The 26,017-nt window shown below is 44.5% G+C and overlaps 1 protein-coding gene across 1 annotated transcript in view; it reads right to left on the reverse strand.

Annotated features, from left to right (window-relative positions):
* Nucleotides 1-26,017, reverse strand: part of GRIN3A (glutamate ionotropic receptor NMDA type subunit 3A) — a 103,724-nt gene that overhangs the window by 41,579 nt on the left and 36,128 nt on the right. Inside the window, exons 2-3 of the mRNA XM_044452460.1 lie at nt 9,374-9,978; nt 4,036-5,083 (exon numbers count right to left, since the gene is read on the reverse strand). Coding sequence (XP_044308395.1) covers nt 4,036-5,083; nt 9,374-9,978 — 1,653 coding nt within the window. The remainder of the gene's footprint in view (nt 1-4,035; nt 5,084-9,373; nt 9,979-26,017) is intronic.

Here is a 26,017-nt window from a genome sequence, read left to right on the forward strand (position 1 = left end):
TCTTGATGATGACCTCTACATATCAGTGCATCTCCTTTTGCTGATCACAAACCCACATTATGATCCTGGCTTGCATCAAATCCTTTGGTCTAAATAACATTTGACAATGTTTTGTTTCAGATCAGGACCAAAGCAACCCCTTTTTGAAATAAATCCCCACCCTTCCTTCACATTCGATATTCGCAATGTTCTGTATTGTAGGTTGCTTGGCATTAGGTCAAGGCTGCTGCTATGGTCAGTGTTTCAAACATTTCCTTAAAGGTTAGCACTTTTAGCTACACTATCAATATTTTTCTTGTGCTCAGAGAGGCTTTGAACATATAATGGTTTGCCGGCACCAGCCTGTGATAGCAGGTTCATCACTATATATGTTGATTGCTGCAAGGAAAGCAGTGCAATGTGAACCAAGGGAGCAGAAAGTATGTGAAACAATATTCTTTCTGTGCAATTTGGTCATTGGTTTTATAGGAAGAACTAGTTATATCCTTTCATGTATTACTTTGACAGCTGTTGTCCTTCTTGGGCATCCTCCATAGCCCTACACTTTGCCTTTGAGATAAATGAAGCTGGCTAAAATACAAAATGAGGATTGTGTGCAACATATAATAGAGAGATGAGGCACAAGGAGGGACAAACACCTGCCAAATGTTGGTTAATTTTAGATTCTCACCAGCCCTCTGCTTGATTATTTAAATACCTTTTCAGCTTTCGTGAATGCTGTTATTTAGAAATAAAGCATTGGCCAGGGATGGAGCTACCTGCTACAATTGATAGGATCTGTAACCACTCAGTCCTGCATCAAGTTCTCCCCACTTCAATGTGCTTGTATTTATTTATTTCGGTCACATTCTGTGCATCCTTCAAGGAGGTCAGGGCAGGTCATACACATGTTGCTTTTTATCCCCTTTGCTTTTTATCCCCAGGACAGCCCTGTGAGGTTGAGCGGTGGAGAGCAACTGGTCCAAGGAGAGAATCACAACTCTTCAGGAATCTGAGCTGGAGTCCCGGCCTGACATTCAAACCATGGTGCCATTCAGGCTACGGCATCATCTCACTGGGGTTTCCAGCCTCTGCCAGCAGCTCTCAGCAATGCAAGTGGAAGCAGCAACTTGCACGAGGATGCAGTTAGATGGGGCAGGTGTTGATTATTGCGTGTTTCAAAGTGGGAGAGAAGGAGAGGTAGACACAGGTGGCATTTTCAGCTGCATCTCCATGTTGCTCAAAACAGTTACACCCAAAGTGCACCCTTAGGATGTATAAGGGACACTGCTTGAATTTCAAACAGATCAGAGTTGTAACTATTAATACAGCCAAGGCTAAAATAGGTTTAAAACTCATCATTTCCAAGGCCGACAGAACCCCAGCCCTTCACCTTTGTGACACATATAATAGAGAGATGAGGCACAAGGAAGGAATCCAGAAAGAGTTTTCCTGTGCCTGGCAGAGATGGGTGAACATCCTTTGAGGCTCTGATTGGCTGTTGAGGTTCTCCTAACACTCCCTGGGCACCTGGTTCCCCTCATTTGCATTGCTGAGTGCAAGCATCTTTTTTTCTGTTGGGAAAAATGTGCATTTGCCCTCATGGGCTAAAGCATGAAAATAATATTTTTGTGGGGAGGATGTCGGTGCAAATACACACTTTGGAACACAAACACAAGTTGAGAACTTTGTTGAACTACTGCAAGAATCGTGTACCTGCTCATGTTTGGGGGTGTGAATGGGATGTGGTCACAATTTAGGGACAGGAGGGAAATTCTCCTACATCTCCAGTCATTGACGACATGTGGAAGCTTTAATATAGGAATAAATGGAATCCTATGATGAATTCCCACACCAGTACCCACACCAGCAGGTGACTCTGTTTCACCCTCCCCAGCCTTCTGCAATTTGGTTTCAATAATGAATTCTGCAGTGTAGGAGCTAACACTGCACAAAGAAGAGATGAAGGATTTGTCATAGCCAATTAATGGTCACCTGGAAGATTTCCAGTTAATTAAACACATCTGAAAAAAGCCCATTAGTTTGATAGGAGCTGGTGTGGACTTCTCTGAAAATAGCTGCTGTTTCATCATAACATTTGCCAAATCCCTTGGCAATTATTAAAATCATAAGCAATTTTACCTCTGTTTTCTTCTGCTAGAACAAAGAAATGCTGTTCTAAATTCTAGATTATCTGGGTTAGAAATTGAATGCATTAAGAAACAGTGAACATTCTGGAGTAAAATTCATGGAAGTAATTTTTAAAAGGCATTTAAAATATGTGACCTAAGAACTGAGACTGCTTTTCCCTCAAAAATAAAATATAATAAAATGCAAGCATATTTTCAACTGCTATAAGTAGAAAAGGAGATGAGAAGAAATCTAAACCAAATCTTGTTAATCCATGTGCTTCCCAACCAGAGCATGCCTGAAATCTATCCAAAAATTAAAATGTTACTGATGGATCCTAAATTAAGTGGGACAGAAATGCTATGTGACATCTACTTTTAAGAGTCATTTTGTGTCGATATGCTTTTCAGCAACAGTTTGAATTTATATGCTAATCTTGTGCTAGCTTGCACTTCTTTGAAAGTTTAAAATCAAATATATACCGTATTTATGTTTAAACATGTTGCTATATGCAGCTTTGTTAACTATGGCGTTTGTTATTGCTATTGTTGTTATTGCATTGCATTTATATTGTGACCTTTCCCCTCTTGTGAGCTACATAGCTCCATTTTATCCTCACAACCACAACCTTGTCAGGCCACTTAGGGCAAGAGTGAGTGACTGGCCCAAAGGCACAAATCTACTGGGTTCTAACCACTATACAACATTGCCTCTCACTGGCTCATGAGACTGGCTAATTGAGCTATCACGGGGCATTTGGTGGGGAATTTATGTTAGCTGTCTTTGCAACATGGCTAGACTTTTTGTTTAAACGCTGACTCCTCCCCTGTCCCCAACACAAGACCCTGCCAGCCCCTTCTTTGGGGCCACCTCTTGTGACCTTGGAAATGCAGCCAGAATGGTTCTTTCAAAGCCAGCTGGTGGGTGAGGCTGGGGGAAGGATGCTCGGAGAGTTCAGACCCAACTACAAATTTTCCAACCTTGGAATTGGTTTTTTTTGCGAACGATGTGGTCATTTAGGCCTTAGACGTACATTGTTTTACATTTTGTACGTTGAAATGTCATGTGGTATTTTATTATCTGTATTTGCATTCTGCAAATTTTGGAATTGTTGTGAACTGCACAGACGGCTTTGGCTATTGAGTGGTATAGAAATGAAATAAACAATCATAAATAATTCTCCGTCTTTTCTACTGTTTGCAAGAGCCCGACTGCTATCTGCTTGGCAGCTAAGCAGCAGGCAAGCTACTGAATTCTTCAGTACTCTTCATCAGACTAGAGTGGTTGAACAAAAGAAAGTGATGGAGAGAGGGAAAAGGTGAGAATACACTGTACTCGCGACCTGGTGTGAATGCAGATGTGCATTTTCATTTGCACTGCGAAGCAGCTCACCAGTTTGTGTGTGTCACTTCTTGCCCATGATGACTATATTCAGGTCAGGGCTATACATAAGTGGGTTACTCACTTGCAATTCTCTGCATTTGAAGGCTCGCAGCTGAAAAGTGGAACGTTTGAATCGGCAGGTGAAGTCCTGCCTGCGACAATTGTTCCATGGCAGTTCATTCACACAGCGAGGCTATTGCTCCTTGAAGCATCCACTGAGAGACGCATACACACACGGACCGCTCCACTTACTATGGTGAGATGTGAAATATAATGCTGAATTCTAGGCTTTTGTGCAATGAAGCAGCATCCAAATTGACACACACTGCCATAGGTAACTTTGCCTATATAACAGAATGCACCCAAAGGCTAAACATATAAAGGAAAAGTAGATTATTATTATTTCAGTGAATGGGTTGACCTATAGACGCTTTCAGGGAGGCATACATGATAAAAACAAATATAATAAAATCAGTGATAATGCACATCACAGGAATTGTTTTTAAAGCAGCAGCAATAAATCAGAATTGCTTAATTCCTTACCTTTGGGTCATGTATTCCAGACAGCTCTTCGTAGATTTTCTCTCCTACCATGACAGCAGCCAGATTAGCTGTGTACGTTGACAGACAAAACAAACAAAAAATGGCCCAGAGGTTCATTAGAAACCTTCCAGTCCAGCACTTGGGGGGTTTGATGGCGGCTGTTCTACCAAACAAGATGGCATAACAGACGTTCAAGGCAGAGGAGAAGGAAAACACTTTATCCCTGTTCCTTCCCTTTGGGGTCATCCCAAAGGGGCTTTTCCATTCGTACAGGGTGAGGAAGATGGCTGTGATGTGGAGCGCCACAAAGATCCCCAGCCACATGGTCCAGTGAAGTGGCCACATGAAGGCTCCAATAGGAGCCGCTGTGTCTTTGGTTCTCACCAGGATGCCCAGGCTGGTGGAAAAGAATGGGCTGGTGAAATCGATCACCTGGCTGCGGGCTGTGTTGATGCTGAAGGAGGTCACAGCCATGTGGGCGGTCCCAGCCAGAAGGTCACCGACAAGCCCCGTCCACTGTCCGTTTTTCAAAGCCCCATATTTCCCGTCACCGACAATGTACAGATCGAAATCAAAGTTCATGTCTTCCGCCAACTTTTCCAAGAGATCTATGCAATAGCCATAGCAGCACTGTTTCAACTTAGTGGGCACGGTGTCATTGCCTCCTTGGAGGCTTTCAAAGAGGGCATCCAGCACAACCGAACTGTTGGTCAAGGGGTCCAGGCACAGCTGGCCTGCTGGACACAAGCCTTCATCATCCACTGTCCTTGTGAACACGAAGGGATGCTCAATCAGAGTCACCACCCTCAGATGGAGGCGGGTAGGGTGCTGGTTGTGATTCTTGTGCCTCTGTGCCTGCTCTGGCCAGATCCCGTAATCCATTATGATTCTGCCTTCTTGCCAACTCCCCAAGCGAGTCCACATCGGGTTGCCCACTGGGTCGTGCTGCAGATTCCAAATGAAGAAGTTGTTTTCGGAGCTGATGATGGAAGAGTCTTTGACTTTAATGTGCCCACTGAGCCCATGAAAGGTGGTGTTGGCTAAAAACCTACAGGGCAAAGGGGAAGACGTTACGAACTGACACCTAGACAACAGACCTCTCAAGTGTACCCTGGAGCCAAGATCTCTGCACCCCCTTCATTGCTGTGCTCCTCCTTCATCCACCCCACACAGATTTTCCTTGGGAGTGCACACTTGTGTCCCTGTCCATAGCACTGTCATAACACAGCATGTGATATGGCTGATCTACGGTGCTTCCCTGTATGGGCAAAAGTCCAAATGGTAAGATCATTCAACCTTAAAAAGGGGTGTGGGGGCAGGCTGCCTGATTCTGTAATCCTAGGCACAGCTGTATGGCAACTTGCGTTATTTATTTATTTTATTTATTAGAACATTTCTATTGTTATGAAGTGACAAGGACATGTCAGCCTATCTTGGTACCACAGGGATACAAGCTTTGGTTGAACAAGTATTCTGGGCAGTAAAGCGTCAAGTGTAGCTCAGATAATGGTTAGAACCCTAATGGGGTAAGGCAAAGAACAGCAATATAACAAATATATAAGTAGCACTGAAATGATTTCAACAAGATCTGTGCATGACCAAAACCTGTAAGACGTATTTCTCTCCTGCTCAACCATCTGTCTTCAGTAGTGCCATTGCTTCCCTTCCCTTGTTCTGGAGTGGGCGACTGGAGTGGGCTACCAGTAGTGGTGATGGCCCCCTCTGAAGGCTATATGCCATTAAAGGGGAGAAATCCACACCGATGAGAAGGGGAAATGCTTTCAGACAGGCCTGGGCAGGGACTAAGAGCCTGAATGGAGCGGTGTTGTAAGGGAACAGATGCTCGCAGGGTCGATGCACTGGGACTTTTTGGTTAGCAGAGACAAGGGCGTCATCTGCCACCCCATGACGGTGGACAGCCGTGCTTAGTTGGTCTGCACAGTAGCTGGGAAAGCAATGTTTTGCAGGAACAATGCATGGCTGCCCACCGTCCACATTGCAATGCAACGGATGGTATGGCTGGTTGGTTTGGAAAGGGCAAAGAAGAACCTACTGGCTATACAGATAACTGCAAAAGACATCTATGATACACAGGGGGAATTGATTGAGACAGCTGCTTGCAGTTTGGGCCTCTCCTTAGGGCTGTGCCACATATACTGTCATGATGAGCACTTGCACTTCAGAATTTACCACTATGCTACTGAAATGGATGGATAGATGGAAGGCCAACATTTTAAAGAAATCGGCAAAAGTCTTGCCATTGGACTGTAAGCACCGAAATGAATGCTTTGTATTTGCAGACATTTCGCTCATCCTCGTCTTAATTGCTGGTGTTTTGTGTCAGGAATGGTGCCCCCTTTGGCCCTGCTTGCCGGGGAGAAGATGGCTGGCTGGCTGCAAATCCCCCCCCCCTTTCCTGCTCTAAAATATGTGATTGCGTTTTCATCAGCCAGGCCTGTTTCCAGTGTTTTTCTGAGTGGTGTGTAATTGTTTTGGGATGAATGGAAACCTGAACTGAATGGGACCCATTCCAAAATGAGCACTGAGAGGCAAAATGAACATGAATGGAAGCTGCTTTGGAGGTTTGCCTTTGGGCCCGGGCATTGCTAGGAACTTAAAGTATCGGGGACCAGGCCCACAGGATACAAACTGCATAACACCCGCATATGTAAATTTATATCTATATATTCACATTCAGCGATCATCACTAGAATTGATTTAAATTTCATGGGAGGAAAGACAGCCAGTGAATTTCTCCTCCAAATCTTCTCAAATACTTTGTACCTTGGACCAAGATTGCCCCAAATCAATTGGAAAAAGCATAATTTTATTGTATTAACTATTTCTTAATGCTATTTATGGCATTTCATTTTATACATTTTATTGACACCATCCATGCTTGTATCACTTATGCTATTTACGCAAATGATTTCTGTATTAACTGTGGTAATGGTGGTGTTTGTTTTTACCTGTATGAAGTTTATATCCATTAAGTTCCGTTATCAGCATGCACAATGTGGTTATATGTTCACTGATATGGCTTTGAGATGTTTGATTATGCTATATAATTTGGAAAATAAAAATTTTATTGAAAAATTTAAAACTATCAATACCTTCAGATGAATCCATGGAATTAGAGCCAAGGACAGGTGTGAACCCAGTTTCCATTCATTAAGTCCCCTTACCATTCATGCCATCCCTTCATTTGCTAAAGGTGCAGTCCTATGCATGTCCTGCAACTCCCAGCATGCCCCGGGTAGCATGGCTGGCCAGGGAATTCTGGGAACTCTAGGGCTTTTTTCTGCCTACATATGCCTAGGATTGTGCCCCAAATGTCTGAAAATAGCTAGAGTTGCAGCCTATCTCTGCTTCCTAAGAATGCCCCTTTGATGCACTTAGGTTGCTTTTCCAGAGGGACACTGAAGACATCTTAGGACCCAATCCTATGCATATTTAGATAGAAAAAAACCCTCCATACCCAGGATTGCACATTCAGTACTATGTCTAACAATGTCCTGTGTGCAGCACTTCACAGGCACAAAATCTTTATTCCTTGAGTGTACACAGTCTGGTCTTTTTCATGTAGATAGCAAAATGTCAGTGCTTCCATAACCCCAAAGAGGCACAGTAGTCAACTCTTATTGGCAGGTTAATTAAATTATTCCATATTCATTAGTTTGATGACTTAGTCATTCTGTCTCTAACTCACCACATTTAGTCCAGAAAATGAGAATGGGCAGCAAGTCAAATCACACAGTGCTTTAATTACCTAAATGGCATAGTTAAAACACCATAATTTACAGACAAGATGGGCCTTTCAAATCCTAATGCTTTTTACCCTGTAACAAGGGCAATCATGAGATTAGGAGTTAACTCGGCATAAATTCTCTCATTGCAAGGCCTCTGATGTATGCGCTCGGTTGCAGAAGTGCGACCTACAACATAAAAGAGAGCTGAAGATGCTCTGCCATGCAGAGCACAGGTTTTGATTGCTGCTCTAAGGGCTATGAGCCCAACTCTTCAACTTGGAGACGGTTCTTCTATTGTAATGAGGCAAGTTAAGGATGTGTGAGGAATCTGGCTGGTGGGTGGGAATCTGCCAGGTTTTCTCGGCTCCTTGGACTCCAGCCCGTCTTCGCTCTTCCCTAAGTGTACCGCATGCTGAATGTTTGTGTGGGCATCTGGCAGGAAGCGAGCTCAAGCAGAGTTTTGCTTCCACATGCATGGCTTACAGGCTCTGCATACTTGGCTCAAAGAATGATATAATTTGTGCATTTTGTGTGCCAATAATTTAGTAATTTGCCTATTTTGCACCAAAATATCTTCACAGATCTTGTGCAAAGAATTACGTACTTTGCATGCTTTTCACAAAGATTCTGCTAGTCTTCACAGAGCTGACCTCAGCTTGGCTGGCTTCATGGCCGGGGTCGAGCACTGGAAAGAAGTCCAGCGAGTACAAAAGAGCCAGATTCTAACCTGATCATCTCAAGGGCAAAGCAAGACTGCTGGACCTCAACCCGTAGGTCAAACCTGGTTTAGCAGGGGTCCCAGTCTAAACTTCTGGCTTTCTCCAGATGGGACCAGCTCCTCTTCCCCACTCCTTGTGCTCCCCTGTCAATAACTGGGTAGTTCTGCAGTGCTTGTGCAGTTTCCCCAGTCCAACAGGATCCATCTATCTAAGGTTTAATTACTGGCAGTAAGGGCTGCTATTATTGGTGGTTTTGAAACGTGGCCCTGCCCCTTTCGCCTCTGATCCTGCTCACCAGGGTCAAGCCATGATGGAATCAGGTCATGATTCAACATGATATCATTTCTGTGCATTCTGTCTAATTATTCAGTGGGCTCAGAGTGACAAATCTCAATAAAAATAAGATTCAACAACAACAACAACAGAGCCAATAATAATAGAGAAATATTTGTGCTTAAAATAAGGACAAAAGGGTTGGTGGAAGAGCTCGGTCTCCACTGAGCAGCAGTGAAACGGTGCGGTAAGACTAGGACCTTCGGTGAAGAGATGCTTGTCTGGTGAAGAGTGCTTATTCTTTCCTCCTTCTGCCTCTGCATCTCTGCACCTCCCTTCCCAGATGGAGTCCCAAGGTCCAAATTACTGTGATGGGTAGAATAATAGGAAGTACGACTGAGAAGCAGCAGGCAGGATAAGGATGCAGGATCTAGTCCCCGCCTGCTGCTTTTCTTCTCCAAATCACATCCCCGACCCTTTTAAGATAGCCACTGGAGACCAGGATCCCCTGGCCTGTGTGTTTGGCCCTTAAATATGGAGCATCAATGTGGCGCATTCATCATTCTCACAAGGAAATGAATTGAGATAAAACCTTACTTTGATAAATACTGGCCTGAAGTGAGATTTTTTTCCTCTGTGTTCAAGCAATTAGTTGTACTGGGAATAAGTGCCAGTTCTGGCTGGATCATTGTAGCAGTAGCAACTGCTCTAGCTACCAGTTCCATTGCATCCTGGACGTAGTCTTCAAAAAAAGACTGTGTTGTTTTCCCGTGAGCTATAAGGCCTAATGGCAAACCTTCTGTCCTCAACTCTTCCACATTGTGTGAATCTCCAAGTATCCAGTGAAGTTCAGGGGGCATCACTCCAAACTGGGTGGTAATCTCAAAAATTCTCCTTGTGCTTTCCATGTCACAACCAAACATCACCACGGTCGACGTCGTGTCCTTAATGTTCTCTAGATGAACTTGTAGGTAGGTCAAGAGGTCGCTGGTTGATGTGAGGTTTCCTGTGATATTTATAATAGATCCCAAATGAAATTTGGAACTTTGTTGTGTGAGGAAGAGAAAATCAGTGATGTTCCACTCTTCCTGGCATACCATCAAGCTAAAATTATACCAGTTGTTCAAGGCCAAGATTGAGAAAGTGACATCAGCATCAAAGCTTAATGAGCGTTCTAAACTCAATTGTAGGTGAAGGGGATTCTGTAAGATAAGAAAAATATTGGTTAGAGAGACTTGACTACACAGATAATAACTTGGTAAACTTTTCCTGGCATCCTTTTTGCTTAAACTTCCAATTCTGTTGCTGGCATAAAGAACTAAGTGATGCAATCCTGAACATGCATCTAATGCATCTTAGAGCACAACCTGAATCTTAGCTACTCAAAACCGGACTTAATGTAATGGGACTTACTTTTAGGTACGTGCATATAAAACCACAGCACAACAATGCAATCATATCTTCTCAGAAATAAGCCCTTCTCAGTTTAACAGGACTTAGGCCCAGGTGATCATGCATAGGATTACATGCTGTTTCCCAGCAGAATCACTGGGATCCTTGTGCAGAGGGCCACTTCCAGCAGTGACGGCCACTTTCACTGGCAGTGACAGGGCAGGGGGCAGCCCATGGAAGGGTTTGGAACAATCACTGCTTCTCCCCCCACCCTTTGAAGCTGCCCATCCCAGCATTAGAAGGCAAGTCTAAAATCTGATTTCTTTTACTATTAGGGATCAAAATGTTCCAACTTTACTGCAATCAGAAGAGCCATTCTAATGTTCATCTGCACACACACTGTTGCAGAGGGGATGTGACACTGTGCATACCAGCTCTGTCTTCCTCACTCTGAGCCTTGTGAGTTCCACATGAAAGGAGATGCTGAGCGCTTTCCTCTGAGCCTGCCTGGAAACCTTCCTAGCATTGGGAACCCTGACAACACGGAGGGCACAAACACTGTTGCTGGTGCTCACAACCCACACCCCTATACACAGTTTGCACTGTCAACATTTGGCTGAATGCCTGAGCAGGGCTAAGTTGTCTCAGGGGATGCATGCAGCAAATTTTGGCTTTCTAGCTTGCCAGTGCGTTTTCTGTTTTGAGGGAGAGATGCAGAAATGTCCTACTTTCAGATTTTAAGTCACCATCTACAGCATGGTGAGAAATCCAGGGTGGTGTGAAGTACAGTCACTGCTTTGGTCCCATGTGAGTGACTAAGTTGGGGCATCAAAGCAATAAGACAAACGGATGCATTTTGTTCAAACACTTGTGATTCTTTTTAAAAAACGTGTGCCAGAAACTGGCATATTTGCACTGTGAAGTCACATCAGGAACTATATTAGCAAGTCTTCAGTATATTAATCAGTTTGCAGTATATTAACAGTTTGTAGAGTATTAGAGCACATGAAAAGGCATTGGCCACAAGACAGTTGCAACAATTCAGTCATGCAGTTCCCAGGAGCGTGATAAGAAAAATTGCGATTCAGCATAGTAAAGCTCCCCTGTTCCCTCCCCATTTTTCCTTTAACTATCCAGTGCCTCTTTATATAAGCACAGAGACAAGTTAATTAAAGGAATATGGACTATCACAATCAATATGCATCTCTTAATAGGAATTATGAACGTGAACTATAGAATGAATAAAATGAGCCTGTGGCCATGAACGTGTCCTGCGACCACAGAAGAGGATGTGGGCATAAACTGCAGGGGATAATATTTCACTGGCACTGTACCTGTTCCCTTCATGCAGAGCTGCAAACCGTTACCGGTGTGGCTTGCCTAGAAACGGTTTGCTACCAGCCCTGCCCACCTGCCATCCTACCACCTTAATCCTAATTTTACATATTTTTCGAAGACCTCAGAATGTACATTGATAAATGGATAAAATGCGGTTGCTGAGTTTTAGGGATGTCTCCCTTTCAAAATCAGTCTTCCTGTGCCGCTGCAGGGCTGGTGGCAGCTTTGAGGGAGATCTGGGCAAGGTGCCATCTTCATCTCCGCCTGGGGAGGTTGGCCTCGTGTTCCTCCCCACTGTACCAGCATGGTGGGGGAAGCAGCACGGAGTAGCAGGGGAAGGCCAGCCATGGGCACCTCTGGGGATCCAGGGGAGAATTTGCCCCAGCCAGGACCAAGCAGACGACTTCATCCAGGCCATTGGGGTACCCAGAGGTTGGGATGGGCAGCAGCTCCAGCCACCCTGTCCTCCCTCAGCTTTGGGCAGAGACTAGAAGTGCAAGGCCAAGTGCATCACCTTCCTTCCCCAGAATGCCTCTGGGCCCTAACACAGCATCACAGAGGGATGCCACACTGACCTGGGACCAGACATTGGGCTTGTTGATCATGGTCAGGGATGCTGGAAGAGGCTTTGCTTTTCCAGCTCCAGGCTCTCTTCATGCTTCACCCCCCCCCCCCGCCTTTTTTTTTTTTTTTCAATTAAAGGGTTAACATCTACATGTTAAAGGGTTTCAGCATCTACCTAACAATGCCAAGTGCTAACACTGGATCATTGTCCTATATACCAATATAGTCTGCAAAGTTTTTTCTGCCACCTTCAAACACAAGGAAGGTATCATAGACAGGAAGTGAAGACTGGAAAAGAAAGGGAAAAGGGAGTAGCTGGGATGTTGACTGCATAGTTTTTAAATAAGTTAATCCTAAGTGTTTGAAGAAACATATAGAATAATCTCATGTGTGTTCACCCAGAAGTAAGCATCTGTCTGTGATATATCTGACACATGCCAAGCTGTAGGTAATGAAGATGACTTCCAAAAATCCCCAAGAAGCCTCATAGATTATGTTAAGCTCAAAACAAACATTGTGTCAGAATATATACTTTTAGGCAAGGAACGCATCAAGCTACAGAGACAATGGATTAATATTGCACCAGGCTAAGACGATTAGCAATGAACTGTGCATTTGGAAGCACTGATAAAGAGATCAAGCCGCAGAACACAGAGCATAGCAGATGAACCCAGTTTGAGAAAGCGAGGCTTCCACAATTGTGATATTAGATTAATAGAAGTGTCGGTCCGTTTGGCTTCCACAATCACAGCTGGAGTACAAGAGTGCAGGATTGAAATGGATGATTCACTCCTGGGAGGAAAAATATCAGCAAGTTGCAGGCTCGAAAAGGGAGAAAAACAAGCAATCCACAACTGGATAAGACGAAAGACAGAACCACCAGCAAGAAAAGTGCTTGCTTGTTTCCTCTGCAGTGGATGCTATTCCCATAAAAAGCATGCACCTAAAAAAAGAAATTAACTCCAGTTTCCAGAAGTTGCAATAAAAACAAGAAAGTGTCCTGAGACATTTGAAAGACTGAAGACTAGCATGCTTATTGCACTGCAAGTTTTCTTGGGCTGAATGAAGAGTTGTGAGTTTTACGTGCATACACATTTGGGGAGAACTGTAAACCATGAGGTTAGAGGAAAACGAAATACAGAACATACAGACAGTTAACGTTACATTATTAACCGAGGGCATCACGCAAACTGTGGTTGGTTACATTCTAGCATGTAGTGCAAAGAGGATCCTTTATTCCAATTTAAGCCACTGATGACAGAGTTTAACCTCTTTGAGAGGGATCCTGTGCTTGCTACACAGCTTCTAGTGGTCAGGAGAATTCTTCAGATTTTTGGATCTGAGGTTGGAGACAGGACAGAGGGGCCCACCTCCCCTAGGTTGGGAAACTGACTTTGGAGTAGGGGTAAAGGGGGCACTCTGGGGAAGAGAGGAAGGAGACCAGATCTCCCAGGAGGCCAGCTCTCCTAGTAGTGTCCCAGCCCTCCTTTTTCTCAGTTTGCACCACAGCTAGACTGGCAGATGCTCCCGGTGCTCACCAGGGGATGCTCATAAGCCTTTAACTTGTGAGCTTTGAGGGTGCAGCTGATACCCATCACTGTGTGTGTCACATGGAGAGAGCTGGGCTCGCAAATTTGCATTAAGCTCACTGGCTGACCTTGATCAGGTCACTTGAGGCTACCTCACTGAGTTATTATGAGCATAAACCAACTGTGTGTGCATGTGTCTGCCAATGGAAGAAGGGTGGAATATGAATGTGAGAACTTTAAACCATTTTGTGGGGGAAAGTTGGCCACTTAGATTCAATGATGCTTCTTTCTAACATAGCTTTGCTATATAAAGAACAGGCCCTTTCAGGTCTGAAAAGGTGGCAAAGGCTCTTGTCATGCACAGGCAATCATTTATTTAGTGATTACTTTCTTATGTTGCTCAATGGCAAAAGCGCTCTTGGCAGATCACGGGCATTAAAATCATAAAATGCAATGTGAGATACAACAGCAATGTTCGCAGCAACAATATAAAATAAAAGGCAAATAAAACTTAGCAGTGATGCAAAGGTTTAACATACAGTAACAGATTTAAAACCAGAGACTGAAAGACTGGTTGCTGCTGGAAAGAGGGGAGCAGAGATGCCAGGCAGGTCTCCAAAGCTTCAGGAAAAGTCCTCTTTTGGGTATCCAGCCGCCTCACTTCCTCCATCCGGGATTTATGGCTAAGGACCACAGCAGGTGATCCTAGGTAACAGGCAGGAGGAGATGGGAGGAGATGAACCTTCCCGGCAGTCTGCCTCAAAGCATTTATGACTTTGAATGCGAATACCAGCACTTTAAATGGGCCCTGGAAATGGACCAGGAGCCAGTGCTGATGGAAAAGCACTGGCATTATATAATCATGTCAGCCAGCCACAGTTAACAGTCTTGCTGCTCTGCTTTGGACCAGCTGGAGTTTCTGGACCATTTTCAAAGGCAGCATGTTGCAGTGACCCTGACGAGGGCTCACCGGAGCATGGATAACTGTAGCTAGGCTATTTCTGTCCGGATGAGCAAAAGGGACCTGTGCTACCCAGCCTACCTGTGCCTCTAGTGATGACGCACCCCCACATGATGAAGCTGATTATTCATGGGGAGCACAACCCCTTGCAGGACAAGCCACCCACTCACAGTGCCTTGGTTTTGTTTGGATTCCATCTTGGTTAATCTGTCCTGGTCCAAGCCATTACCTTAGCCAGGCACTGATTCAGAACATCCACGGCCTCACTGGGATTTGATGGAAAGAAGAGGTAGAGATGGGAGTCACCAGGATTCTCCACAGACATGCATAAGATCACACTAGAAAAGTAACGAAATCATCCGTGCTCGCTGGGTCTCCATGCACCCCTTTTTTAGTCCTCTCGGCTATTTGTGTGGCCTTTCGTTTGCTCTGAAATGAATTCCGTGCTGTGTTGTTGGAAGTTTCATGGAAGCTGTGAAGTATGAAGTATAGATTTTTTTGAAAGGAATAATGGAAACACAGGGTTGAATTAGAAATGAGGGATATACCGACTGAGAACCAAGATGAAGAATATTTGTATTAGAGTGAAATAAATCTTGGAGGTATTTGCTGAGCTTGCTCTGCTCTTGGCCAGGTTTCCCCAAGTATAAGATGCTCTAAACACTTTCTGCCATCAGGCCAAAGCACACAGTGAGATGCCACATGCAGTGACTTCCAGAGTCCCATTTGGGTCTCCAGAAAGGGGTTAAAATGAGCTCACCCCCTTCTTTGCTAAGTGGATCATCCTCTATTTGCAGAAGACCAGGGTTTGAGGAGCAGGAGGACCTTCAGAGATAGAAGAGGGCCTCCTCTTCACAAAGCTGTCCTCCACAGGTAGAGCGTGACCATTGTGATTAAGGGAGGGTGGGGTGGAGTATATTTTAATCCCTTCCAGTATCCCTGAATGTGATGGTCCTTCCACCCTTCTGGAAAGATGTGGAAATACTCATTAGGGTTCATCACCTCAAGCCCTTTGTAAAGAGATGCTGACCTCTGGTTCCCACACAGGATTAAAAATGCACACTCTAACTTGCTGCATTGTTAATGTTTCCCTCCCAATATTCCATTGTTTTCAAACTACCTTTTCAGGTGTTTGCAGAGTCTACGTGCTAGGAGGACATGTTTCTTCCAATTTAGCCTTATTTTAATTCTTTGTGGCAAGAAAGGATTTAAAGGTGTAGAACCTGTTTGACACCCTTTCACTCTATCTTCTTCCTCTCATGTTTTCCCACTGCTCTTTCTTTGCAATGATTCTGACAAGATTTACAGGCAGAAAGAAATACCCAAAGTGGCATGATGACCTCACCACTGTCTTCTCTTTCCCCATCTTGTCCTTCCTCCTGCATGGCTTTGGTTTTCATTTTGGCAGCTACTCTTGACATGGAGCTGAGCAACGGTGGATTACAATGCCATTTATTTTTAAACCTCTGTTGCTGTGCACTGCTGAAGGTGTTCACACATTCAGTGGACTCGACATAAGAGAAAGAAAACTAACTGAAGTCACGGCATGCTTTCCCATTTCACCTGCACTGCAGTGCCATATTGAGGCCTGCATCATGCACTTGCGCTGCTGACACCAGTGAAAGAACACACCTTGCAAACCTCTGCTTTTCTTGCGATTGCAGCTCTATGCATCTGTATATGGGACCCCACTGCAATTCAAACATGGTGGACACTGCTATCTTCCATCACATGTGCTCCCAGAGCAACCCTCACAATGGTACCTCACACTCAGAAGGGTTCTAATGCAGCTTCTCCCTGAGCCATTTGGGACCAGTGTGAGTTCCTTTATGTCATGTCATCTGAACCCTGTAGTTATATTTCGGCATGGTACATTTGGTCTTTAGAAACCACAGTAAGAAACAATGATCTGTGGTTTCCACACTTCACCATGGCTTCTCGGGTTGTCTAAAGCTGGCATCATGGTTTCCGTGGTCCTGGCCTGCATCTACCACTGAGTCACCTGGAAAATGTTCCAGCTATCTAACACAGGATTGATTTTCAGGCATGGTGGATGATGGGTTCTGTGCTAACAGTGGGAGGACTGAATGAGGAGGGTAGAAACCATGCTAGTGTAGAAAACACTTGGACAGGCATATCCGGACAAAAAATGGTGCACTGTGGAAACCACAAGGGGTTGTTTGTTATAATGTGTGAACCCAGCCCTACTTTCTATGGAAGCATATGGAGAATTGCAATGTAAATCCCCAGATCTAGAAGGTAAATAGCATAATGTAAGGAACTCTTCAGCTTTTTTATAGTTTGATATTTTATGGACAGTGACAGACTAGAAGACAGGCTAGATTTTCCATTTAACTTGGATGCAATGTCTTGTTGCAACCGGATGCAAAGCACACTTTCCACTTCACATCATTAAAAAAGCAAGCAAACAACAACCCTTCTTTAAACTAGCAGTGATTTCCTTTTCTGCTCCAGTCGACATGTGTAAACCATTTCTAAAATAAGAAAGCACATTCACAGTGGCTTTGCCTAAGGGATCATGGCCCAGTGCAGACCATTGAGTGGATGAAGAGTCAAAGAAACCAGAGTTATTCAGTTAGAGCTGTTCCTTCTGGCTTATTCAGGAGCTCTTCCACCTATATCTTTACCTGTACTGAAGTCACTCATAGCTAGCTAGATTTCAGAAAATTAACATTTGAAATATTCATTGGGGAGCTTTTGAAAAGAGGAGCTAATTTAGGCAATCTTAAAGAGCCCCAGTCCTTGCAGTCAAAGAATCTAGGCAACCAGCCAAGCATCACAAATAAACAGTCATCTACAGTTGATTTTTAAAAAATAAAATGTTAACCATCCTCTCTTTGATTAATTTAAAGCTTGTCTGAATTTGTCTTGAAAATGATTTCTCTTTGGGCCAGATTGCTGTAGGGTCACTTAGCATTTTGAAAGGCTATACACAAGAACCCCAACCCAATATGAAGGAATATTTTAAGCTCTTGTGCAAGGTCAGGGAGGCTGTAGGAAAAAAAATGAATTGTCAGCCAGTTTAGGAAGGAATGATCTATTATTTACACTTCTGGTTACAAATGAGCGTAAATAATGTGGCTTTAGAAGCTTGCAGGTGCTCTCACTTTAAGAGCATCTGAAGCAAGGAAGAGGGCCCCTTTACAGTCTATTTTAGAGTATGCATCATTGACCATCAGTAGCTCTCTTAAACCATGGCATGGCGGAGGAGCAATTATCCTATAAAGGACTGGCCTCAGCAATGCAGTCCAGATTCCTGCAGATCTGGGACCTCCATGAGCCCATTCAAGGAGCAGCACCTGATGTGGTCAGTGGCTGACCCCCTGCTCCCATTTCTGGGATTCTGTTATGCCCCAATGCTGTGCAGGGTAGGGGAGATGCTTCTTTGTGGTGAAATCTTCAGTCCTAAGAAGAAGTGTGCTTGGCCGGATCCTGAGAGAGCTCCCTTTTGTGGCTGCCCCAAAGTTCTGGAGCTCCCTGCCCAGGGGGCTAGCTTGGCGCCCTTTCTGTTATATTTTTGGAGGCAGGTAAACATTTTTTGTCCTGGCAGGACTTTGAGAATAGCCTGGACCTGTGAGATTGCACTGGACAAGCTCTGTGTCTGTATCCATGATTATCCACACAACTGTATCCTCAACTGCTATATATGGGTATGGAAGCTGGAGAGTGAAGAAAGTTGACAGAAGGAAATTGATGCATTCAAAACATGGTGCTGGAGGAGAGTTTTGCAATACCCTGGCCTGATGGACCAGCAAGTGAGTTCAAGATCAAATCAAGCCAGAGCTTGCCCTGGGAGCAAAACTGGTGAAATGGAAACTCATACTTTGGGCACATCATGAGAAGGCAAACTCATTGGAGAAGGCAATAGTTCTAGGGAAAGTCAAAGGCAGAAGAAGAGGAGGAAGATATAGATTGATTCCATCTAGGAAGCCACAGCCTTGAGTTTCTAAGAGCTGTGTAGGGCTGCCAAGGATAGGGCTTTTGTTCATAGGGTCACCATAGGCTGGAGATGGTGCAGAGAAGAGGCCCATCTCTTGTTCAGTACAGGCTGATTCTGAGACGGAGGAGGAGGCAGAGGAGCAAGGGCGGGGGGGGGGGGGTAGAAGGAGGAGCCAACCTATTCAAAGTTACCCAGTGAAGTTTATCAGGCAATGGTTAAGAAACTGACCAACTTGGAAGGGATGGTTCCCTGGAAGGTTATTCAGGATGGGAGGGAGAGCAGATGCAACAAGAACTCCTTGACCTGGTTGGATGGCAGTGGGAGAAATGAGCTGCCCAGTTATGGGGGCTCAGGCGTTCCTGCCATCTAGGCCTAAAGGAGAAAGAGCCACCCAGAAGGTGGAGTCAGAAGCCTCACCACAGAGCAGAGACAGAAGGGAAGTTTCATTGGATCCACCTCTTTGCCTGGCAAGATGCTTTTCCCTCAGCTTTAGCTGAAGGCTATTTAGAGCTCATATTGTTCTGAAACCAGTTAAGTTTTGGTAAAAGAACTGCACTTTGCAGGGTTCATTCTGAGTTTGATAAAGGGGCCAGCTCATGACAGACGACTTGAAGGCATGAAACAACACCAGCTCAAATACCTGCTGAAATCAATTTGACTGGAAATGCCCAGAACTGCACGTGAGGCCTTCTGTGTGTGAAAGGTGTGTTCTTCCACTAAGCTATGGCTCCACCTTGGTTTGGATGATCTGCAGGGTCTCTCTGCTCAGCCTGGGCCCATTTGCAACGGTGATGGGGAGTCCCAGCTCCTCTTGCTGTCCTCACACCCCTCTGTCCCATCAAGCCCATTCCTGGTGAAGATCAAGCAGTGACCAAGTCATACTGGATCACTGACCGCTGCTGATCAGGTCACCCACCCCTTGCTGCCAGGCTTTTATGGCTCTTCCCCAAGGCAGTCCATCTGGGGTTTGCTGGGGTTTGGTTAGCAGCATGGGGTACCGTGTGTGTAACATTTGGTAACAATGGCAGAAGCCCTCAGCCCCAAGATTACTGTCATGCAAAAGACACAAGGCTTTTCTCCGAATGCAGCAATAAACAGCTAAGCAGTCTTACCGAAGCACCCCATAATTTCGAAAACAATGCATGTGTATAAAAAAAGTTGGCATTTTCTTCCTCGGGACCATTAGATGGCACTCCACTTCTGCTTTGCAAGCAACGTTGCTCAAGAACGTTGCATCCTCTTTTCATCTGATTGCCAGAAGGACACACCTTGCTGGGTGCCTAGAACTTCCACCCCTTGAGGTCTCTTCCGTATTTTATGATGCAGCTATTCAAAGCCAGCCCTTCAATGACAAGGAAGCCTCTGGAGTCAGAGAATAATTTCCCCACTGTTTTTACAGCCCGCAATTCTTCTTCCCTGGAGCTTTTCCGAGTTCTCCATGTAATTGCAAGAACTGCAGTCTGAAGCTCCTTTAATGAGTAAAGATTGCTGGTGGGAGGGAAACTTGAGGGATCAGTGTGCTTTTTGTGGGCTGGAACAAAGGAATATTGGGCAGGAAAGACAGGAAGAAGTTACTTCTGGAAGTGAGGCCACTAAACCAACGCTTGTGTTTTGTGCCTTGCCTCTTTTTCTGTGCTTCTGCTCAGGGCTGTTCAGACATTTCGGCTGCCATCCCACCTGCACTGCTGTGAGAGCGAGTCCCATTACTCATTGGGGCTTACTTCACAGGAGACATGACCTGGATTGCAGTATAAACGTGGTCAAGTCCTGTGAAGGGGTTTCACCCATGAAGGTTCATAGGCGTGCGCCTCACGTGTGAATGCGACTCATAGGCATCTGCAAACATGTCTGACACTTTTGGCAGGGGGGCAGGGCTGGCAATGACTCATAGGTGACTGTACACTGGCTGACAAACCTGGATTTCCATCTGCATAATGTGTGAATCAGCCTTTTCTATAAATTTGGAGAGTTGCTCTTGTCTCTTAAGATGTAGACCATGGTTTCTCTTGTCTAATCTATTCCCTACTGAACTGTTTTTTGGAAGCTTGTTCCACAGCTTACAACCCACCCTGACTTTTTTAAGGACACTCCGTTTCCCCTGCTCATCCCGTCCTGCTCCCTCTGAGATAATCAGCATCCTGTGACAACTGAGCATGCTCGCCCTTCATTGGACTGTGTTTTGGAGGGGGTAATTTTTGCAAGGGACCTTTTTGCCCAGCTCTTTGCAAACTGTGTTTTGTCTCCAGGCACAGCACAAGTCCCTGAGCTCAAGACCAGAGCAGAACTGCCCAAAAACAACACCTTGGGGCCATACCTGGGATGTTGCCCAAATGGCTAGGCTCCATGCAGAACCGGCTCCAGACTTGCTGATACTGGAGAGCAAAGGACAGGAAAGCACCCAGCTGTTCATCGCAGGCCCAGCAGCCAGTTTGACTGGCAATTAAATCTTACTTCAAGGCTGGGGACAGGACAGCAACCTCAACCATCAGCACATTTATGGTAACCTCAATTTTAAAAAAATGCATCCACACAATTAGAAAACACAAATAGTAACTGCACCAAACATACTTATTAAAACAAGCCTGTAATTCAAATTAAGCTTCCAAAGGCTTCCATCATGATCATCTAGATTGCACAGGGCGGCGCAGGGTAACGGGAAATTTTGGAATTAGGAGTTGGCCACTCTGGGACATTGGCAATTGTTTGGAACCAGTGCGACCTCATTTAGACCCCCGTGCCATTTGTTATAATGGAGCAGTGGAGTGGTGCATAATGAGCATTCGCTGTAAAAGCCTTTTATAAGAATGGTGATTGTCTGGCTGCTGCGCAAAGGGAATTTCAACGTCATTACCAGTTAGGACGTCATGATTGTGTCCCACCTGTTCATGCGATCACAACATGGGTGCATAATTTTGAGGAAACAGTTTTAGCCTTAAAAAAGAAGTCCCCAGGTGGTGTTCAAATGGCCCACACATCACAGAATATTGAGGCTGTTCAAGCTGCCATCTTGAGGAGCCCTCGCCACTCCATTCAACAACATGCAATATTGCTACACCTGGGGTGACGAAGCATACAAAGAGTACTGCACAAGTTGAAGTTCCATCCCTACAGATTGCGGATTGTGCAGCAACTCAAACCCAATGACCCCATGTTGCGTCAACAGTTTTCTGAACAACTGCTGGCTAAAGTAAATGAGGACACTGATTTCATTCCATGGCCTCCAAGAACCCCAAATCTCACTGTCTGTGATTTTTTTCTGTGGGGACATCTTAAAATCCGAGTGTATTGCACAAGTCCTGCAACCATTGCTAAACTAAAAAGGAGGACTGGAGAGGGAATCGCTGGCTTTCCTCTTGACATGTTATGTCGAGCAATACAGCATTTCCACAACAGGCTGTGAGAATGTGTATGGAGAAATGGACAACACCTTCATGATGTCATCTTCAAGACATAAAATGCATATTGAATGAATATTGATTGCCATCATTAATTGCATATCCTGTACAATGCATTGCATCATAAAATGTATTTTGTAATGTGTTTATTTGTGCATTGAACATCAATTGAAAATTTCCCATTTCCCTGCGCCACCCTGTATGTATTGTGTGGAAGCAAATCCTAATTCCCACTAGAATGCCCCCTTTTTTGGTAGAGAGGATTATAGAGATGGTGGCTCCTCTTTTCAACCCCCATCCCTTCAAGAGGTCACTAGGCAAGGCCAGCAAAGATACATGTGCGTGCGAGTTTGAAGCCCCAGCATTTCACGGTAGCTGCAGGCTACTGTTGATGAGCAAAGAAGAAGAAAAATCTTTTTCTCCAGCAAAGGAAAGCTAAGCACACACTGCCAGGGAGTGAGAAAGCAGGAACACACACATTTTACATGATTTTCAGCAGATGTCAAAAGATCCCCTTTCCTGGGATGCTGTAAGAGGCCCAGCCCTTCTCATGCAGCACTTGCTTCAGGAGCATCTGGTGTGTTTCCAACCATTCAGACATGGACGTTTCAGCAGTTGGTTTTCCTGACTGTAAAATATTCAGCAGTGAATTAAGTTGGGCTGCAAAATGTATAAATCACTAAGAGGTTTTTGGGTTCTTTTGACCCAGGCCTTGTACAAGATACTTCTTTGAGGCTATTTCTAACCAAGTTTTTTTAAGTGTACAAAAAGGCATCTTTAAAAACACCCAGAGAGATATCGATGAAATGAAGCATGTTTGTGATATCCTTGGAAGTGACTTGGAAAGGAACTGTATGGAGAGATATCGATCGCCCATGAAAGTGGTAAGTGGGTTCCAAGGGAAAGATGACTTGATCAGATCCATAGATCCTTTGAGGACGTCCAGACCAAGCAGGGTGGACACTTATGAGTTGCCAAAAGGGGGAAATGCATCACCAAAACAAGGATGAAAGAAGACAACAATTTGCCTAGCAATTCCATAGGGTGCTATCTATGTGTGGATGCACATTTAGGAAAAATGTTTTCAATTGACACAGAGTGCATTTTACTCCACTGTGCAAGATTGTGGCCTCTTTACTTGCTTGCTGAGTCTGCTGGCAAGGGACTAACTGTTGAAGGTCAGCAGTTCTTATGTTTCATTGCTGATGAATGGATGCATCATGAACGGATGGATATGGAAACAGAACTGGATGGCTCAGCCCTTCAAGTGGAGGACAGTCCTCTGTACGAACAAGCATTGACTTACATGTAGGAAATGGTTCCCGAAGAGCTAACTCCACAGAGTTTCTGTATCACCTGGACATCATCTTATTTATGAGAATTCTACCGGACCTGCTTCTTTGCCCCATTCAACAAAGCCATCAAACTCCCTTGGACTTGGAATTTTAAGCACATGAAGAGTCCAGAAAGCGCTTCTATCGAACTTGGGATTCTTTCTATAACTGGCTGGAGAAACGGGACTTGGCGTAAACTTAGAGATATTTTCAAATTATTATAAACTGATTTGAATTTGACTTTAGAATGTTTTAAAAATATGTAGTAGGGGGTTGACCCAGTAAATCCGATGTATGTGATGTTTGATGTTTTTAGTGTTAGTTTAAAATTTTAATAAATTAAAAAAAAAGTCCAGAAAGCAGATGTTTTAGAACAAGAGTGGGTAACTGTGGCCCTCCAGAAGTTTTCACCATTGGCTGGCTACGGATGATGAGAACTATTGTTGTTATTTGCCATGAAGTTGTCTCTGACCTAAGGTGACCTTTTGAATGAAAGCTCTCCAAAAAGTCTAGTCCATGATAGTCCCATTCAGTTCTTCCAAGTTAAAGGCTGTGGCTTCCTTCAGTCCATCTCATACTTGGTCCTCCTTTTTGTCTTCTGCCTTGAACTTCCCCCAACAAGATTGTCCTCTCCAGTGAGTCTTGCCTTATCATGACATGGCTGAAGTTTGTCATTTTTACTTCTAAGGAAAGTTCTGGCTTGATTTGATCTAGGACCCACTTGTCTTTCTTTCTGTCAGTCCACGGTATTTGCAAAGCTCTCCTCCAGAACCATGGAGGAGAATGTTTTGAATGTATAGTCTTCCTCATATCAGCTTTCTTCACTGTCCAGCTTTCACATCCACACACTATGACTGAGAATACAATAGTTTGGATGGTCTTGGCTTTGGTCTCCAGTAAAACATCCTTACAATTGATGATCTTTTCTAGTTCCTTCAATGCTCAGTCTCAGTCTTCTTCAGACTTCTTGTCTGCAGTCTCCTTTTGAATTATGGGCCCCATACATTTGGAGGGACATGAATTGTCCACCCCAGATTTAGACTTTGCTCCAGTTTTTATAATTCTTGCCTATTGATCTGAATATGTTGTTGTGTTGTAGTTTATTGTTTTCAGTGTAAACTGCCTTGGGAAAACACTATAAAAAGGTGGGGCATCAATTTTTGAATGAAGCAGTGCATGTCTCTTTACTCAGAAGTAAGCTCCTGTGTGTTTGGCACAGCTCACTGAATATGTACAGTATATTTAAGAATATAGCCTAAGGCATGGAGGGTCACATTCATTCAATGCAGAGGCAGTGTTAGCAAACAGCCTGCTAGGGCTAAAGACCTGCATCTTCCACCTGGGACACAGAGTTTCTGAGTGGTCTCTGCACCACCACTCTGCTGTTCACGGGGACTCGCTAAACTAATGGTACAAAGGCCCAGATGATCTTTGTGACATCTGATGCCCCTGGATGAACTGGCATTTCGCTCACAGGTCCTTCCCCTCCTACTGAACCCCTGAAATCTTTCTGCCTGAGGCATTACTTCCCCTGAAATCAAATGCCCCCCTCTCACCTGTCCATACATCACTTTTTACAAATTGGGGTGTCCTTAGGATACAGTGTTTAAAGAAAACTTCTCCCTCTCTTGCTCCCTTTCACTCTCTCTCTCTCTCTCTCGAGTTTATGTAAGATAGCAAATGCAATGTTGTACTTTCCCTTTTTTTTGTCCTGATCTTTTTGGTACCTAACATGCCCCTAGGTGGAAGCAATCTTCATCTCCCTGCCCTTTGTGTCCTGCATTTTTGTCAGGTGGCTTTTTTGGCCATCTGCGGATGGTGTTTCAGAAGGGGAAGAATGAGCTGGAGAGGCCCAGGCAGCTCCCCTTCTACCCCTCTCTGAACTTGCCTAGCAGAGCAGCTGGTACAGTCCTTTCCAAGCTAGCTGCAAGGCGGCAGAGGCAGGGAATTGGTGCTCCAAGGCCCAGCTCCAAGGTTGGGCTGCTGTCTCCAGCTGTGGAGCTGAGAATCCAAATTTTACTATGGACTCCCAGGGGCCACAGGATCTTTTCCTAAATGAATGTATCTTTTTATCTGTAAATAGTTGAGTAAGATAGCCCTGGACACCATTCATTCTTTAAAGGGCTGATAGCACAACAGGCTAAGAGCACAGGAACCTAAGTTCTCCAGTTACTATAGCAGATTAAGTGGAGCTATTGAAATGTTTAATTCATTGGGACATTGTGGTAGGAAGTCAGCATTTAAAACCGAGATGATCTTTTATTTCTTGCTGACATAGCACTTCTGCCACACTGCCAGGTGTACTTCCTTTTCTCAGAGAAAAACTCACATGCAATGGTAGTTCCCCACTTTCGGACAGCTGCTGTTTTCCTGTTGTAAGTTTATAAATAGCTTTGTGCTTGCTAGACTAAAGGGCAATGTTTCCTTCCGAACTGACTGCTGAAAACACAAACAGCCAACGTATTTGTAGGTGGTATATCAGATATAGATCCAAATCAGGAAGATCATGTCTTGGACATTTAGTAGGAGCAGGTGCAGGTTTGTAGCTTGGGGGTTCTCCTTGAGCTATCTTGGTCACTTGAGTCGCTTAGTATCAGGTAGTCTCAGAGGCATGGGGTGCTTTCTACCAGCTTTGGTTGCTGGCCCATCTATGCCTCTGTCCAGGCAGGGAAAACCTTGCTTCAGTAACCTACATTCTGGTAACTCCAATTAGACTACGGCAATGCACTCTATGTGGATCTCCCTTGAAGATTGTTCAGGAAGCTGC

This window comes from Varanus komodoensis, unplaced genomic scaffold (assembly GCF_004798865.1).
Source record: "Varanus komodoensis strain SLA01 unplaced genomic scaffold, ASM479886v1 scaffold72, whole genome shotgun sequence".
NCBI classification, from domain to species: Eukaryota; Metazoa; Chordata; class Lepidosauria; order Squamata; family Varanidae; genus Varanus; species Varanus komodoensis.